This window comes from Cervus canadensis, chromosome 11 (genome assembly GCF_019320065.1).
Source record: "Cervus canadensis isolate Bull #8, Minnesota chromosome 11, ASM1932006v1, whole genome shotgun sequence".
NCBI classification, from domain to species: domain Eukaryota; kingdom Metazoa; phylum Chordata; class Mammalia; order Artiodactyla; family Cervidae; genus Cervus; species Cervus canadensis.
In genome coordinates this window covers 44,303,797-44,320,541 of record NC_057396.1, presented here as the reverse complement: position 1 = coordinate 44,320,541, position 16,745 = coordinate 44,303,797, and the positions used below count along the sequence as shown (strand labels likewise).

At 39.1% G+C, this 16,745-nt stretch overlaps 1 protein-coding gene and 1 pseudogene across 1 annotated transcript; both read left to right on the top strand.

Annotated features, from left to right (window-relative positions):
- The first annotated feature begins 3,701 nt into the window (after window positions 1–3,701).
- LOC122449439 lies at window positions 3,702–4,612 on the top strand (annotated as a pseudogene).
- An 8,983-nt stretch (window positions 4,613–13,595) lies between these two features.
- On the top strand, window positions 13,596–14,549 carry LOC122450441 (olfactory receptor 51J1). The gene has a single exon (XM_043482792.1). The coding sequence runs from the start codon at window positions 13,596–13,598 to the stop codon at window positions 14,547–14,549; it is 954 nt and encodes a 317-aa protein (XP_043338727.1).
- Window positions 14,550–16,745: the final 2,196 nt, after the last annotated feature.

The window sequence follows — 16,745 nt, the reverse complement described above, 5'->3', positions numbered from 1 at the left end:
GTCATGAAAGACTCTACCCTGGAGGACACAGACTTTTTTGGTGTTTGGGTTTCTGTTTTTGTTTTTAACTTTTTATTTTGTATTGGAGTATAGCTGACTAGCAATGCTGTTATAGTTTCAGGCAAACAGCAAAGGGACTCAGCCATACATATACATGTATCCATTCTCCCCTAAACTCCCCTTCTATTCAGGCAGCCACATAACACTGAGCAGAGTTCCCTGTGCTATATAGTAGAACCTTGTTGGTTATCCTTTTTAAATATAGCAGTGTGTACATGTCCATCTCAAACTCCCTAACTATCCCTTCCCTCCCACCCTTCTCCTCTGATAAACATAAGACACAGACTTTTGTCCAGAAAGTCTTAGTGTGACTGAGAAACATTTGGAGTCTGTGTTATTTATTTCCTCTCTGTTAATTCAGGAAACCTGGGACAAGGAAGCCTCCATTTTGTCCCCAAATCCATCTCTTTTAAATAGTCATGCAACTCCATTTTTAAATCTATCTTCATTTCTTATGCCTATTTGTCCTTCCATTTTTCACCTTCCACACCCAATAGGCCTTCTCCCCTCCAACCCTTGTAAGCAGCAGCATGACCTTTAAGACATGGTCACTCTTAAACCCAACTCCATGGATGACCTACACTTCACCAGTTCATTTCTTTCTCTGGCTGATTGGCCTTATCTTCATCCCCTTCTTATTCATTACCTCTATTTTCCTTGTATGGCTTCTCTTCTGTATTTTTTTCTTCTTTTTTTTCTCTTCTCCTAACTTTACATTTTGCAACAGTGATTTTACCAAGTCACTTTAAATGCCAATTTTTCACTCTCTCAAGTTGTAAATTGGGTGTGATTTGGTTGTTTTGAGCATTTAGATGATAAAAAAAAAGATGACATACATGAAGCTAACATACACAGGGGACCCTTCCAGAGTGCCTGATACATAGTGCTCAATCAATGCATTTTCTTTTCTTTTCCCATAATTCTTATTTGCCCTCTTCCTCACTAAATAGCAGACTTTAAACTCTCATTTAAAAATTCCCACTCAACCTTCACACCTTATTCATTAGCATTGATCTCTGGCTTCCTATATTAATAGATTCGCACATGTAATGAAGTAAAAGGATGGTATTCATTGACCCTTGAACAACACAGGGGTTAATCTACATAACTTATATTTGACCCTCCACATCCATTATTCCTCAGAATCCATGGAGTCAACCAACCACTCATAGTATAGTACTGTAGTTTTTACTATTGAAAAATGTGTTGCATTTTGTGTTTCATTGCTAAGTCATGTCCAACTCTTTGTGACCCTCTGAACTTTTTTTTTTTTTTTTTTTTGGCTGTGCTACATGGCTTATGGGATCTTAGTTTCCTGCTTAGGGATTGAACCTGGGCCTTTGGCAGTGAAATCATATAGACCTAACCAGTGGACCACTAGGGAATTCCTTTCACCTTTTTCTTAATGTCTCCAAAATTAACACACTAGGCCAAAGAAAATGAGAATGCCAAACCTGAAGCTTCGGCTGGATTCCAGACCACTTTTCCCTCCCCACAGTATGTATTATGGACAAGCATATTCTCTCTCAAGCCTTAGCTGCTTCTTTTTACCTGGCAGGTGACACTTAGTACTGATGGTTCTAAGTAATGACTCTTTTTTCATGAAAACATTTTTCTTCTTCTTTGTTATTAATGCACAGAGGAGCTATGGAAAGCAGCAGACTTTTTAATATGTGTGAGATGAAGTGTCCCTGATGAATCAGGAAGCAGGGTCAAATGATTTCTTAGAGACATCCCAGATACTTGTAATGTATCTTGGGGTAAAGATATAAAGTTTGTGTCATCAACCAGAAAAATTAAAGCAATTGAGAAATGGCTTAATTGCAAGAGAAAAACTGAATATCACTCATAAAAGAGAGGGGATAAAAGCCTACATAAAAATTAATTTTATAAAAATTAAATGCCTGATTTGTATTGATATTATTATTGTCATTATTATTATTTCACCAACAATAGTAACATTTATTGAAAGTGCATTGTATGCTAATGATTCACTTACATTGACTTATTTAAGCCCCAAAACAAGCCTATGGAGCTATATATTATAATTATCTCCATTTTACAGCTCAAAGAATAGCCCACTAGAAACTATTAATAGAAATCAAGTGTTTAAAATCATGTTTGTGGATTCAACTGTAGCTCACCTTTCAATACCTGCAGCTTCTTTATCTCCAGTGCATCCCCTGCTATATCATGTAGTTTTTTGTTTCCAGTGGGGAATCAGATCTGTTTTCTTGACCTGAGAAGAGAGACATTTTATTGCTCTCATATTTTTTCTAACACAGAGATTTTGATTGACCTTCTATCCTGAGGTGTTGATGTTTGTTTCCTCATAGATATGTCTCCTTGTTATGCAAAGGTTGTTTTCCTTTGTCCTGAACAGATATTTTTCTCTTGGATGACATAAACAGATGCAGGTTGCCTTCCCAGGAGGGGTTTCAGAAGATAGCACACTATTAAGTTGGGCCATTATGGATAAAAATGTTTGTCATTATTCTTGTTTCAGAAACATGGTGTATTAGAAGACATCTGGCTCTTGTATTTCTGAATTAAAGCAAAATATTTCATCAAAAAAAGAAAAGAAACATGGTATACAGGGAACTTATTCTAGGACTTTTGTTTGCTGTACTCATATACATAACAAGTATTGATTAACCATGCAGCAATGTGTAGATTGACAAGAGGAGAAGAACTTTCCAATGAATAGAATATTTTTCCCACTAATAAGAATTCTAAGGGGTGAAAACTTTTTCCTATTAACTTTTATAACACTGTCTTTTTTCTATACTCTCCCAATGATGTATAAGAAGCAAAGTAATCACAGGAGTCTCTGACATTTTTGGCACCAGGGACCAGTTTTGTAGAAGACTATTTTTCCACAGACTGTAGTGGGGATGATTTGGGGATGATTCAAGAACATTACCTTTATTGTATATTTTATTTCTATTATCATTACATTAGCTTCACCTCAGATGATTAGACATTAAGTCCTGGAGGTTGAGGACCCCTGAGAGTTTGTGAAATGAATATAGAGATTTGAGCCCCTTTAAAGGGTATTGAGTCGGGTAAAGGTAGATAATTCTCCAATGGAGGGCAGTCTCTGATGCTACTTGGAAGTGCAGGCATGGATATTTAGAATCTCTAGTATAGATTCTATATTAATGCTGAAGTAATTTTATTCTTAACTCCTATCCCCATCAGTCACTTAAAATCCAACATGCTCTAACTAGGATCTATAGAATATCTGATAGATTATAGCTTTCTTTATGTCAGTTTCTTTCCATTGATGCCTTCTTTAAACTATACAATACCATCTCTTCATAGAGACATGAGAGACATGCAATTCCTACCAAATATACACAGTGACATCATTAAGGGGTTAATTTTAATTATAAAATATTCTACCAGATTTCCTTATTCTGGAGTTATACTTATTTGCAAAGATGACTCCATATTTTTATTTAGTATTGAAGACCAAATGGAGCTGGTCATGATTGGAGAAGTGGCATAGGCTTGCAGATAGTACTAGGCAGGTAATTTTCAGGTCCTTCTCAGCCTTTCATAATCTTTCTGTGTCTCACTCTAGGCTGCATTCTTGGCATCTGCCTGGGTCAAGCTCCCCAGACTCCAGACATAGGAAAATGTTCAACAGCAGTCAATTCACCCCAAAATATTTTCTACTGACTGGTCTCCCTGGCCTGGAGACCCTGTACCCTTGGTTTGTCTTTCCATTCTGTACCTTGTATCTTATGCCTCTTGTGGGCAAGAAAAATACCTCCCTCCACCAGTCAATGTATCTATTCCTAGCTATGCTAGCCTTTGCAGAGCTTGCTGTCTCTGCTTGTACCCTGCCCACCATGCTGGGCATCTTCCTTTTTGGTGCCAATGAGATCTGCTTTGAAGCCTGCCTTTTGCAGATGTTCTCCATACATTCATTTTCCATCTTGGAGTCAGGAGTTCTGCTGGCCATGTCTGTGGACCGCTTTGAGGCCATCTACAACCCGCTGCGGTACACCGCCATCCTGCCCGTGCCCCGTATTGCTGGTTCTGCTGCTGTTCCCGGACAGAAGAGTGTGACGCTCATGTTTCCATTGCCTTTTCTCCTGAAGCATCTGCCCTTCTGTGGCCACAATGTCCTCTCCCACTCCTACTGTCTTCACTCAGATCTAATCCAGCTGCCCCGTGGGAACACTCGCCCCAACAGCATTCTGGGGCTCTGCATCGTGACTTCTACCCTTGGACTGGACTCATTGCTCATTGTCATCTCTTACATGCTGATCCTGTACACAGTGCTGGGCATTTCCTCAGGGGAGGGACGACGGAAGGCCCTTGGCACGTGTGTCTCACGTGTCTGTGCGGTGCTCGTGTACTACGTGCCCACGATCAGTGTGGCCCTGGTGCACCGCTTGTGAAGCAGGCTGCACCTGCTCTCTGTCTGTTCCTGGCCAACGTCTACCCTCTGGTGCCTCCTGTGCTCAATCCCATCATCTACCGTGTTAAAACCAAGCAGATTCGCCAGGGGCTAATCCGACTCTTTCTTCAAAGAAAATAAGAAAGGAGTTGGGGGCGATAAGAGGGCTACCCTCAAAGCATTCAGTGTCATCATCCAAGGGGTCCAGGGATGGTGGGAGTGCTCATCACCTTCAAAGTTGGAAAGCCTGATAAAGCTGCATGTTGGTGAATATGTATTAGAGAAAATGTTCATTTTCTTGCACTCCATGTTGTCATCTAAAATAGTATTGTTTAGTGTTTTGTCAACTATTTATGTGTCAACTTAAAAGGCACCTACTTTATAATACTGTATATATTATGTATGTACACAGGGCTTTCTTGGTGGCTGAGACGGTAAAGAATCTGTCTGCAACAGGAGGATTTTATTATATTTATAACAAAAGAGAGTGCTGAATGTTATATTCTTCAAATTTTATAAGCAATACACATAAAGTGAGAATTCCTTTTGTTTCTCTCTTCACCATATCACTGATTCCTTCAAAAGAGTTATTATTGTTATCAATTCTGTATGTTTTATTACATATACCAACAAATTGCTATTTTTATGTGGTCAAATTGTTGTACAAAAAGTATTATCAAATGTGTGTGTGTGTGTGTGTGATTTGTTATTTCTTTCTTGCTTATACATCTGGATTTTTTTCCTAAGAATATTTCATAGTATGGACAGACCCTATATCTGTGTTTATACTGGAAACCTACTCAAACTTTGGGACAATTAGAACCAAGCTAGGTACTAAGAGCAAAGTCCTGTAACTGAGCATAAGTATTGAGAATAAGTCTAGAGGGAAGAGTTTTGTGAATCAGGAGTCTGCAAACTTCTTGAGGAATACTGACTTTGAGGAATACTGACTTTGGGGAAAAAGACTAATTCTCCAGCTAAGACCTTATTGGAAAAATTTCTCATGAAGAGGACAACATGAAAAACAGAGGGGACAAGTTTGCTAATGCTAGGATATACTTTGTCCACTTGAGATTTTGAAATGTGAGGTTTTTAGAAGCTGTACTGATTCTGACTCATTATAGACTGAAAGTTAGCAGGGTAATATGGGAAGGGAAATTTTTCTGATACCTTATTTTTCTTGGATTCCTAAGGGCCTGTTTCTATCTTTTCCATAGTAGCATTCAGTGGCTATGAAGACTAGTCATATTTTTTACTTCTTAATGTTTGTCTCATACCACACATCACAGTTGTAATGGAGTAATTATTTTTATATTGCTTCATCTTTTAAATGCTTCTCTGTTCCACTACATTCTAATTTTAATAAGGCATAGACTCTGTCTTCTCTTCTCACTATGTATCTCCAGTGATTCCAGACATGCCTGAAATATACTAGCTATTCAGTAAATATTTGGTGGATGAATAAATTAATTATTGAATGAATTAATATAGGTCTACACATATTTCCTTAACTCTTAGGTTTATATCACCCAAAGAAAGATATGGATAATTTTTTTTTTTTTTTTACTTCATCAGGCTGTATCTGAATTTTGTTTCTAATCAGAGTTATTTTTCTCTAAAGAGATTTTGTCTACTACTAAAATAAAAAAGTCAATACATGATTTCATAATACAATATATAAGCATATCTTGGCGATATTGTGGGTTTGGTTCCAGACCACAGTAAAGTAAATATCACAATAAAGCAAGTCATACAAATTTTTTTTTGGTTTCTCAGTGGACAAAAAGTTATGTTTATACTATACCATAGTCTCTTAAGTTTGCAATAGAATTAGGTCTAAAAAACAATGCACATACCTTAATAAAAAATATTTTATTATTGAAAAAGGCTAATGATTAGCTAAACCTTCAGTGAGTCTTAGTTTTGTTGCTGCTGGAGGGGTTTGCCCCCATGTTGATTGCTGCAGATTGATTGGGGTGGTGGTCGCTGAAGTTTGGGGAGGCTGTGGCAATTTCTTAAAGTATGTTAACATGCATCGGTTGACTCTTCCCTTTATGAAGCAGTTCTCTATAGTATGCTTTGATTTTTGATAGTAATTTACCCAAAGTAGACCTGCTTTCAAAATGGCGTCTATCTCAAACCCTGCCACTGCTTTACTGATTAAGTTTATGTAATATTCTAAAATCTTTGTTTTAATTTCAACAGCCTTCAAAGCACACTTCACCAGGAGTAGATTTCATTTGAGAAATAACTTTCTTTGCTCATCCATAAGAAGTGGCACCTCATCCATTAAATTTTCATCTTGAGGTTGCAGCTGTTTAGTCATATCTGCAGGCTCCAATTCTAATTCTAGCTGTCTTGCTAAATTGACTATATCAGCACTTGCTTTCTCCACTGAAGTCCTGAACCCCTCCAAATTACTCATTAGGGTTAATACTTCTTTCAAATTCCTGTTAATGTCTACATTGTGACCTCTTTCCATGAATTAGAAATGTTCTAATGGCATCTAAAAAGGTGAATGATGTTCAGAATTTTTTTTCAATTTCCTTTTCCCAGAGCCATTAGAAGAATCACTATATATTGCAATTATAGCACTATATTGACCAGGTACATTGTCAAGAAGCAGGCACACTCATACTCATTTTTTTTTTTTTTTCCTGAGCAGTATTCCTCAGTATTCTTGACTGGAGAATCCCATGGAAAGAGGAGCCTGGCAGGCTGCTGTCTCTCAATATCTATCTATCTATCTATCTATCCATATTCCACTTTGTTGTACAGCAGAAACTTACAGAAAGTTGTAAACCAACTATACCTCAATAACTTTAAAAACGTTCTGTTAATGGTAAAAATTTTTAAGCCAACTCTTTTTTTCCCCTTTTGTCAGTCAGAAAATTAGCAAATGAACCAGGCATCTACTTATAATCAAAACTAATTTTGCTCAGCAATTTTAAATTATTTTAACATTGGATTCTGGAAATGCTCACTTTCTACTAGCTCTTCCACAGTCATCTTATGCTGGGAAACCCTATTCATCATAGCTTTCTGACCAATCTCCCCTTCCCTTGACCCTAACTCAGTCTGGAACATTTTCTCACAAAAATGTAACCCCTTGGATCCTGTCATCTCCTGATATTAAACATCCTTGATATTTGTGGATATCAACACTTTTGTGCCCTGTCCCTTATATATTAAATACATATTTGTGAAAGCCATAGTCAATGATCATAGTAGTGCAGTTCAGGTCAGTCGCTCAGTCATGTTCGACTCTTTGCAACCCCATGAACTGCAGCACGCCAGGACTCCCTGTCCATCACCAACTCCTGGAGTTTACCCTAACCCATGTCCATTGAGTCGGTGATGCCATCCAACCATCTCATCCTCTGTTATCCCCTGCTCCTTCTGCCCTCAATCTTTCCCAGCATCAGGGTCTTTTCAAATGAGTCAGCTCTTCGCTTCAGGTGGCCAAAGTATTAGAATTTCGGCTTCAACATCAGTCCTTCCATTGAACACCCAGGACTGATCTCCTTTAGGATGGACTGGTTGGATCTCCTTGCAGTCCAAGGGACTCAAGAGTCTTCTCCAATACCACAGTTCAAAAGCATCAATTCTTCAGCACTCAGCTTTCTTTATACTCCAACTCTTACATCCACACATGACTGCTGGAAAAACCATAGCCTTGACTAGATGGACCTTTGTTGACTAACTAATGTCTCTGCTTTTTAATATGCTATCTAGGTTGGTCATAACTTTCCTTCCAAGGAGCAAGTGTCTTTTAATTTCATGGCTGCAATTACCATACGCAGTGATTTTGGAGACCCCATAATTAAAGTCAGCCACTGTTTCCACTGTTTCCCCATCTATTAGCCAAGAAGTGATGGGACCGGATGCCATGATCCTAGTTTTCTGAATGTTGAGCTTTAAGCCAACTTCTTCACTCTCCTCTTTCCCTTTCATCAAGAAGCTCTTTAGTTCTTCTTCACTTTCTGCCATAAGGGTGGTATCATCTGCATATCTGTGTTTATTGATATTTCTCCCAGCAATCTTGATTCCAGCTTGTGCTTCCTCCAGCCCAGCATTTCTCATGATATACTCTGCATATAAGTTAAATAAGCAGAGTGACAATATGCAGCCTTGACGTACTCCTTTCCCGATTTGGAACCAGTCTGTTGTTCCATGTCCAGTTCTAGCTGTTGCCTCCTGACCTGCATACAGATTTCTCAAGATGCAGGCCAGGTGGTCTGGTATTCCCATCTCTTTCAGAATTTTCCACAGTTTATTGTGATCTACACAGTCAGAGGCTTTGGCATAGTCAATAAAGCAGAAATAGATGTTTTTCTGAAACTTTCTTGCTTTTTCAATGATCAAGTGGATGCTGGCAATTTGATCTCTGGCTCCTCTGCCTTTTCTAAAACCAGCTTGAACATCTGGAAGTTCCCAGTTGAAGTATTGCTGAAGCCTAGCTTGGAGAATTTTGAGCATTACTTTACTAGCGTGTGAGATGAGTGTAATTGTGTGGGAGTTTGAGCATTCTTTGGCACTGCTTTTCTTTGGGATTGGAATAAAAACTGAACTTTTCCAGTCCTGTGGCCACTGCTGAGTTCTCCAAATTTGCTGGCATATTGAGTGCAGCACTTTCACAGCATCATATTTTGGGATATGAAATAGCTCAACTGGAATTCCATCACCTCCACTAGCTTTGTTCATAGTGATGCTTCCTAAGGCCCACTTGATTTCATACTCAGGATGTCTGGCTCTAGGTGAGTGTGAGTGATCACACCATCATGATTATCTGGGTCATGAAGATCTTTTTTGTACAGTTCTGTGTATTCTTGCCACATCTTCTTAATATCTTCTGTTTCTGTTAGGTCCATACCATTTCTGTCCTTTATCGAGCCTGTCTTTACGTGAAATGTTTCCTTGGCATCTCTAATTTTCTTGAACAGTTCTCTAGTCTTTCCCATTCTATTTTTTCCCTCTATTTCTTTGCATTGATTGCTGAGGAAGGCTTTCTTATCTCTCCTTGCTATTCTTTGGAACTCTGAATTCAAATGGGAATATCTTTCCTTTTCTCCTTTGCTTTTCACTTCTCTTCTTTTCACAGCTATTTGTAAGGCCTCCTCAGACAGCCATTTTGCTTTTTTGCATTTCTTTTTCTTGGGGATGGTCTTGATTCCTGTCTCCTGTACAATATCACAAATCTCCATCCATGGTTCATCAGGGACTCTCTCAGATCTAGTCCATAGCAGAGGAATATATAATTTCTCTGGGATATAATTGTCTTATGATAGTTATAATAATAGCTAGTCCTTATGATATACTTCTTATAGTCTAGACACTTTCTGAGAAATTTACATATATGAATTATCTCATTTTCCTACAGGATGCATTGAATTATTATTACTATTATTATACTCATTTCACAGAGGTACTGACTCAGTACACTTGCTTGTTTCTTTCAAAGATCCCTGGACATTGAAAAGAAGTGATGCAATTACCTAAGTAATTGCTCCTCAGGGAACCCAAGTCCCTCTCTCTTCCTCCACTCACCAGAGCTGATCAGCTTACAAAGAAGGGCGCAGCATCCCCCTAGGATGAGGGAAATCTTAGAGCCAAGATGGCTGGGACTTGGTAAACTGAGCTCCCTAGTCCCACTTGATGTTCAGAGGTCAGGGCTGTTTGTGGTGAGTACTCAAGCCGATAATCTCCAGCCCTGCCTCCTGAAGCAGCTTTCAGAAGCAGTTCCCAGAGTCTCAACTCTACCCCGCAATTTGCCCTCTAGATATTTCTCTAGTCAGTGACCATCTTTCTAGCTTCCTGAGCCTATGTGACAGGATGAGAAGAGTTTTCTAAATTTGGTAGCAGATGAAGAACAAAATAAAAACATCCAACTGTCGTGGATTTCAGAAAGCGTTAAGCCATTGTACTGTCTTCTGTTGGTCATGCGATGTATATATCTTCTTTATATTCTCATCTGTTAAGTGGAAAGTCCTTGCGTCCTTGTTTCCCTCACAGATATGGTCTGAGTATGAGTGAGACAATGACAAAAATATATCAATATTGATAGAAATGTGGGGACAAACTGACTTTGGATGATTCCTTCTGGTAATGCCTGAGGGTGGAGGTAGAAAGAGCAAGGGGTAATAACATTCACTGATTGCTCAAAGCTCACATTAAACACCTAGAGCCACTCTGAGATGTAAGTATTCATATCTTTATCTTTAAATATAAAGAAATGAAGCTTCACAAATGCTTAAGTAAGTAAAGGTACTCTGCACATAGCTTTCATTTCTAATTCTGTTCACTTTCAGAGATGCAGTATGAACTGGGTCACATACTTTTGTTTCTAAGGATTTGTTGTTTCTTATGTGTACAATAGACTAAATTATGCCTTTTAGCCTCTCTAAAACTGAAACACTCTTATCATACAAATCCTAAACTCAGGGGAATAATTGCCTTTTAATATCTTCTTTAAAAAAAAACCTGAGTTTTGTTTGAGAAGATTCTTGGGGATAGGAAGAATGCAAAAAAGCAAATAATAATAATAAATAAAGGTAATGGAAAAAAGAAAGAAAACAAAACAGAGCATGAAGAGGCAGAGAGGACAGCTTCTAACAGGAGAGGGGAAACCCTAGATTCACGTATCCTTCAAGACTGTCCCTTCCAATAGCAGGTCACTGGGAGTGAGATAGACAAGAAATAGGGTGCAGCGGGATTAAAAGTACAGTGAGGCTACACACAGAAGAGCCGCTTTACTCAGAGTTGTGTGCTCAGTTGCATCCGACCCTTCAGTCCTTGGGATTTCCCAGACAAGAATATTGGAGTGGATTGCTTGCCTTTCTCCAGGGCATCTTTCCTACCCAGGGATCGAACCTGAGTCTCTTGTGTCTCTGCATTTACAGGCACATTTTATCCAGAGGCAGACCTATGTTTGGTCCTTGAAAGGGTTAAGAAAGTTATGTTGGCCATCTGGAGGTGAGGAGAGAACAGGGAAAAGACCATTACAAGTAAGGTTCAGAAGTATCTCTTAAGTTTCTCAACCAAAGGAAGTTCTGATATGCATGATAACGTCTTGGGGTCAATAATGTGTCCCTGAATTTTCCTGCCTTAACTTTTAGTATAACCCATGACACAGAGTTTTCCCTAAGCTAATATTTACTGAGGTAAACTGCATCAGACCAAGACAGGTGCAAAGGGATCCTGGATTTAGGCAGACAATGGTCTTTTATTTCATTTTTTCTTCTCATATTTTCATGAAGTAAAAATTATGGGAAAAATAAACAATTTTGATATCATATTACATCAACAGTTTTCACTTCCTCCATTATTTCTTTTAGTCTTTGACAATGTAGGGCCTTATATACTCACAGTATAGTAATTTTTTCTGTGTTTCATTGCAGTTAGATTTTTCATTTAGCCTGAAAAAAGTCCATTATTCCTCTGGAAATAGCTGAAATGTTACTTTCTGAGGTTAGTTTCCCTGAATCTTAGAATAAAGTAGGTTTTTTCCCTCTAGTTCCTTATTGTATTAACTTTCCTTTTGCAGCACTTAACATAATTTAACTAGCTTAGAAAAAAGATCAGGGCATTTGGCGATTGCATTTGACTACTTGTAGGAGAAGGTATATTCTTTGACCTGTGGTTGAAAGTTGCCGAGATTTTCTGGGAAGATCAAGAAATCTGTGTTGCCAAGGTCCTGTATAGTACATGACCTAAAGAAGTGCTGATTGGTTATAAATGAGCAAGGCAGAAAAGAACTTAATAATAATCATCATATAATAGTGAGATCTCTATATGTTCAGCAGTGCCTGGATAATAAAAAGTTCACATCAGGGAAGTTCAGACAGGATTTCAGCAAGGGTGGAAATATGTGCATGTGCAAACATGTGAGTAGATATGTGTGTGGGTGTGTGTCTGTGTGTTGGATGAATGAGTTGAAAAATGCCTGTAGAGCCTTTCCTACCTTGCCAGACTAGAACTCTTATTGTTATTTCTGATCTAGACAGTGCTCAGCTTCAAATGGACTCTAATTAGAGAAGTCACTTTATCTTCCCCTCTCTTGCCTTCCTCTCCTGCCCAAGAAAACCTTCCTTGATAGTGTGTTTAGGTTTCCATTTTTGTCACAATGTATTCAGAGATTTGTCTGAGCAAGAAAGAAGTCCCAGTGGGTCAGATCAGTTGTCTCTTAGAACTGTGAGTTGAGAGATTGTGAAGACCATCACGGCAGTCTTTTCATGAGCCTGAAAGTCTCCATACTAATACACCAACCTTGGTTCCTAACTTATTCTGTCCTTTACGCATAACCTGTGAAGGTACTTCCTAGTCCTTTCAAAGCCCAAAACAACTAACACCAGTGAGTGTCCAAGTTCTATTCTTTTCTAGTTTAATTTTTTTTAGACTCCTGCTCCAGGCTCTGGTCATCACCACTTCTCAGGCTTGCTTTGAAACTCACTAAATTATTTATATATCTATATTTGTTTATCAGGTATTTTTCACTGTTTTTATATAGTGACCTTTTGCCTTATATCTGATACTTACCAAAAATATCTCTATTCCTCTATTACTGACATTATCCCACATCTTATGCTGGGCTTCCCCAGTAGCTCAGTGGATAAAGAATCTTCCTGCAATGCAGGAAACCTCTGGGTTGGGAAGATTCCCTAGAGGAGGGCATGGCAACCCACTCCAGCATGCTTGCCTGGAGAATCCTCATGGACAGAAAAGAGTCAGATAGGACTGGGTGACTAAGCACAGCTGACAGTATGCTGAGATTGCCTACACATGCCTTCTCCCCAGCAGCTTTCCAGGCTCAGGCATTTTCATACCAAGATTAGATAGCCATTTCCCCCTTAGCAGATTCAAGGGGCACTACCATTTATAGGGATAATTTTCTACTAACCTTGAACTTCTTTCTGTTGGATACTATCACCTCCTTGTAAGTGGGAATTTCCTGATGATGATCATCTGTCAGTTTTCAGGCATGAGATATTTAACCACATTAATCTGTGACTTTGTTTTATTCTTCCCTTTCCTTAGTGCCCAGGAGTCATTCTCTACTATCATGTCATCTCATGAGTTTGCTTTTAATTTTCAAGGAAGCACTGATCCTACTGAATGAGATTTTAACATGAGGAACTCCAGTAGTACTCTGGAGTTCCTACCTACAAGGTTCATTCTGGTTGGCATCCCAGGACTGGAGGCAGAGCACATCTGGATATCCATCCCCTTCTGCTTGATGTACATGATCATCTTCCTTGGGAACGGCATCATTCTTCAAGTCATCAGGACAGACACTGCTCTACACCAGCCCATGTACCTTTTCCTTGCCATGCTGGCACTGGCGGAACTTGGTGTCTCTGCATCCACTCTGCCTACAGTGCTAGGAGTTTTCCTTTTTGGTGTCACTGAGATTAGTTTCAATGCATGTCTTCTCCAGATGTTCTCCATCCATTCTTTCTCCATTATGGAGTCTGCTGTGTTGCTCTCCATGTCTGTGGACCGATTTGTGGCCATCTACAACCCACTGCGCTACACAGCCATCCTAACTGTGCCCCGCATTTTTGGCATGGCAGCCAGTATTGGGCTGAAAAGCATTGTGCTCATGGCCCCATTGACCATTCTCCTAGGGCACCTTACCTTCTGTGGCCATAATATCCTCTCCCATTCCTATTGTCTTCACCCCAACCTTATCCATCTACCTTGTGGGGATGCTACTGTCAACAATATCTATGGGCTTTTCATCATTACTTCCACTTTTGGGCTTGATTCACTCCTCATTGTGGTCTCCTATGGGTTCATACTCCACACTGTACTAAGCATTGCCACTGGGGAGGGACGGAGGAAAGCACTCAGCACATGTGGTTCACACGTCTGTGCTGTATTCTCTTACTATGTGCCTACGCTTGGCTTGTCTATGGTGCACCGCCTGGGACACCATGTGTCCCCTTTGCTCCATGCTATGATGGCCAATGCTTACCTCTTCTTACCACCTGTTGTCAACCCCATTGTCTACAGCATTAAGACCAAGGAAATCCGTCGTGGCATTTCCTGGATGTTATCAGAGAAGAAAGCCAGAGTTTAGACAAAGGACAAAGTAGAAGGAAACTTTTTCTATAATCACAAGTGGTCCCAGCTTGCAGGTTATACAAATGATGTTACCTTAAAACATGGTACCTAACAGGAGGTTGGGCTTCCCTGGTGGCTCAGTAGTAAAGAATCCACCTGCAATGCAGGAGCCTCAGGAGACGTGGGTTTGATCCTTGGATTGGGAAGATGCCCTGGAGGAGGAAATGGCAACCCACTCCAGTATTCTTGCCTGGATAACCCCATGGAGAGAGGAGCCTGGCTGGCTACAGCCCACAGGGTAGCAAAGAGCCGGATACAACTGAAGCGACTAAGCACAAGAGGACGTTATCCATAATATGGTAGAGAGCAGGAGTTGGGGTGCAAATGGTGAGGGATTATGTATGACAGAACAGTATAAAGAATTGATGTTATTTTGAAACATGTTATGTGCAATACCTTGCATAGATGGAACAGGAATGCCAGAAGGATTGTTTATGAAGACATAGAACTCCACATAAGGAAAAAAAGTAATCAGAAATTGGAAAATGTCCTGGGAAATCTATTGAGTCAACTGTTCTAGGAAAAGAGAAAGTGCAAAAAGTTACATTTTCTTGAGTTGTTGGTACTGAAAGGTTGTTGCTGAACGATAAGACGCCAGGATTCTTGGCCTCCGGAGGAGACAAATTCAATGCAGGGGCAGAGATGAGGCTGGATCGCTCAGAACTTTTGTGTAATAAAGTTTTATTAAAGTATAAAGGAGATAGAGAAAGCTTCTGATATAGGCATCAGAAGGGGGCAGAAAGAATACCCGCCTCCTAGTCTTTAGCTGTAAGTTATATAGTCACTCACAGTCTGTTAATGAAAAGAAAGGAATGTCTCAGAATTTAGAATGGCACCAGATAATTCATCCCTGGCCATAAAACGATTGACTTGAATCTTGTAGAAGGGCAGTTTACCAAACAAATAGTTTCATTTACATAGATTAGGGGGACAATATCTGAGTAAGTAGGTTAGGCCGTAAGAAAAAGAAATGTATTGGTTAACTCAAGGTTTGAGAGTAGTTAGCTTCAGGTGAAACCAGGTGGCAACACAGCATTTTAAGAGAAACCTCCTTTTACATTTGTATAGAGAAGAAAAAAATATCTCTGGTTTGTTTCCTCCTGCCGCTTAAGAGAGATTAAAAATGTCTGGCACTTGCAGCTTATTTCCTCTGTTTGGAGACCCCTGGCCTTCCTGCCTGTTACCCTCTCAGTACCCAAGCTCAACAGCAGAAGGACATACTGAGTAGCTCGCTCAGAGGAGACTTTGAGTACTGGCTCCAATGTGGCATTCACTCATTCTCACCAAAACTCCCAAGTTGGGGAGACTGAAGATTACAAATCTTGTTCATTATGCAGAAGTCTGACGGTCTCCCACCCATAATGCAGGATCTTTCAAAAAAGCAAAATCCCCTTTGTGGACATTAATATGTTCTATCTGATTTGATATTTCTTTGCAGATATTTGGAATAATGTAAAAATTTAACATTTATATTTTATGGAAAGTAACTAAGACTTTTGAGATGAAAATGTACACTAGGAAGCTTATATTTATTATCTCAATTACTCCCCACAAAAATCCTATGAATTATGTTTAATGCAATTATTATTTTTCAGGTGAAAACTGATGCTTAGATATTGTAAGTATCTTACTGAAACCTATACATCCAAAAATTAGCAGTGGAATCCAGTTGGATCAAACTCCAGCATAAAAGCCTAAACTATACTGTCAACTAAGCAAGAATTGAAGCTCTTTGGATCCTCTCAGTAGACAGTCAAATATCATTAATTGAACAAACTCAATGGGTCAGAAAGAAATTTATCTTTGTTTGCTTATTCCACAAATCTAGGCCTTAGGTATAATGCGAGGACAAAAGAAACTAAGCTCCTCATGGGGTTTAGAAATTATTATTTTTTTTTTTTCTGCCACTACAGGGTTCAAGTTTATGCTTCCCAAAATGGTGTTTAGAGCCAATTTTAAATAAACTTTGTAATACTTTTGAATAAAATAAATAAAGTTTTTGAATATGAATTTAATTTTAAAAATCTTTGCTTGTGTTGTATGTTGTAGAGATGCCAAAAAAATCCAAAGTTTTTTTTTTTTTTTTTGTAAAAGTTAATTCTGTAACTCTACCACCAGGTTTCTAGATATTCTTTTTCCATATAATCTGGCC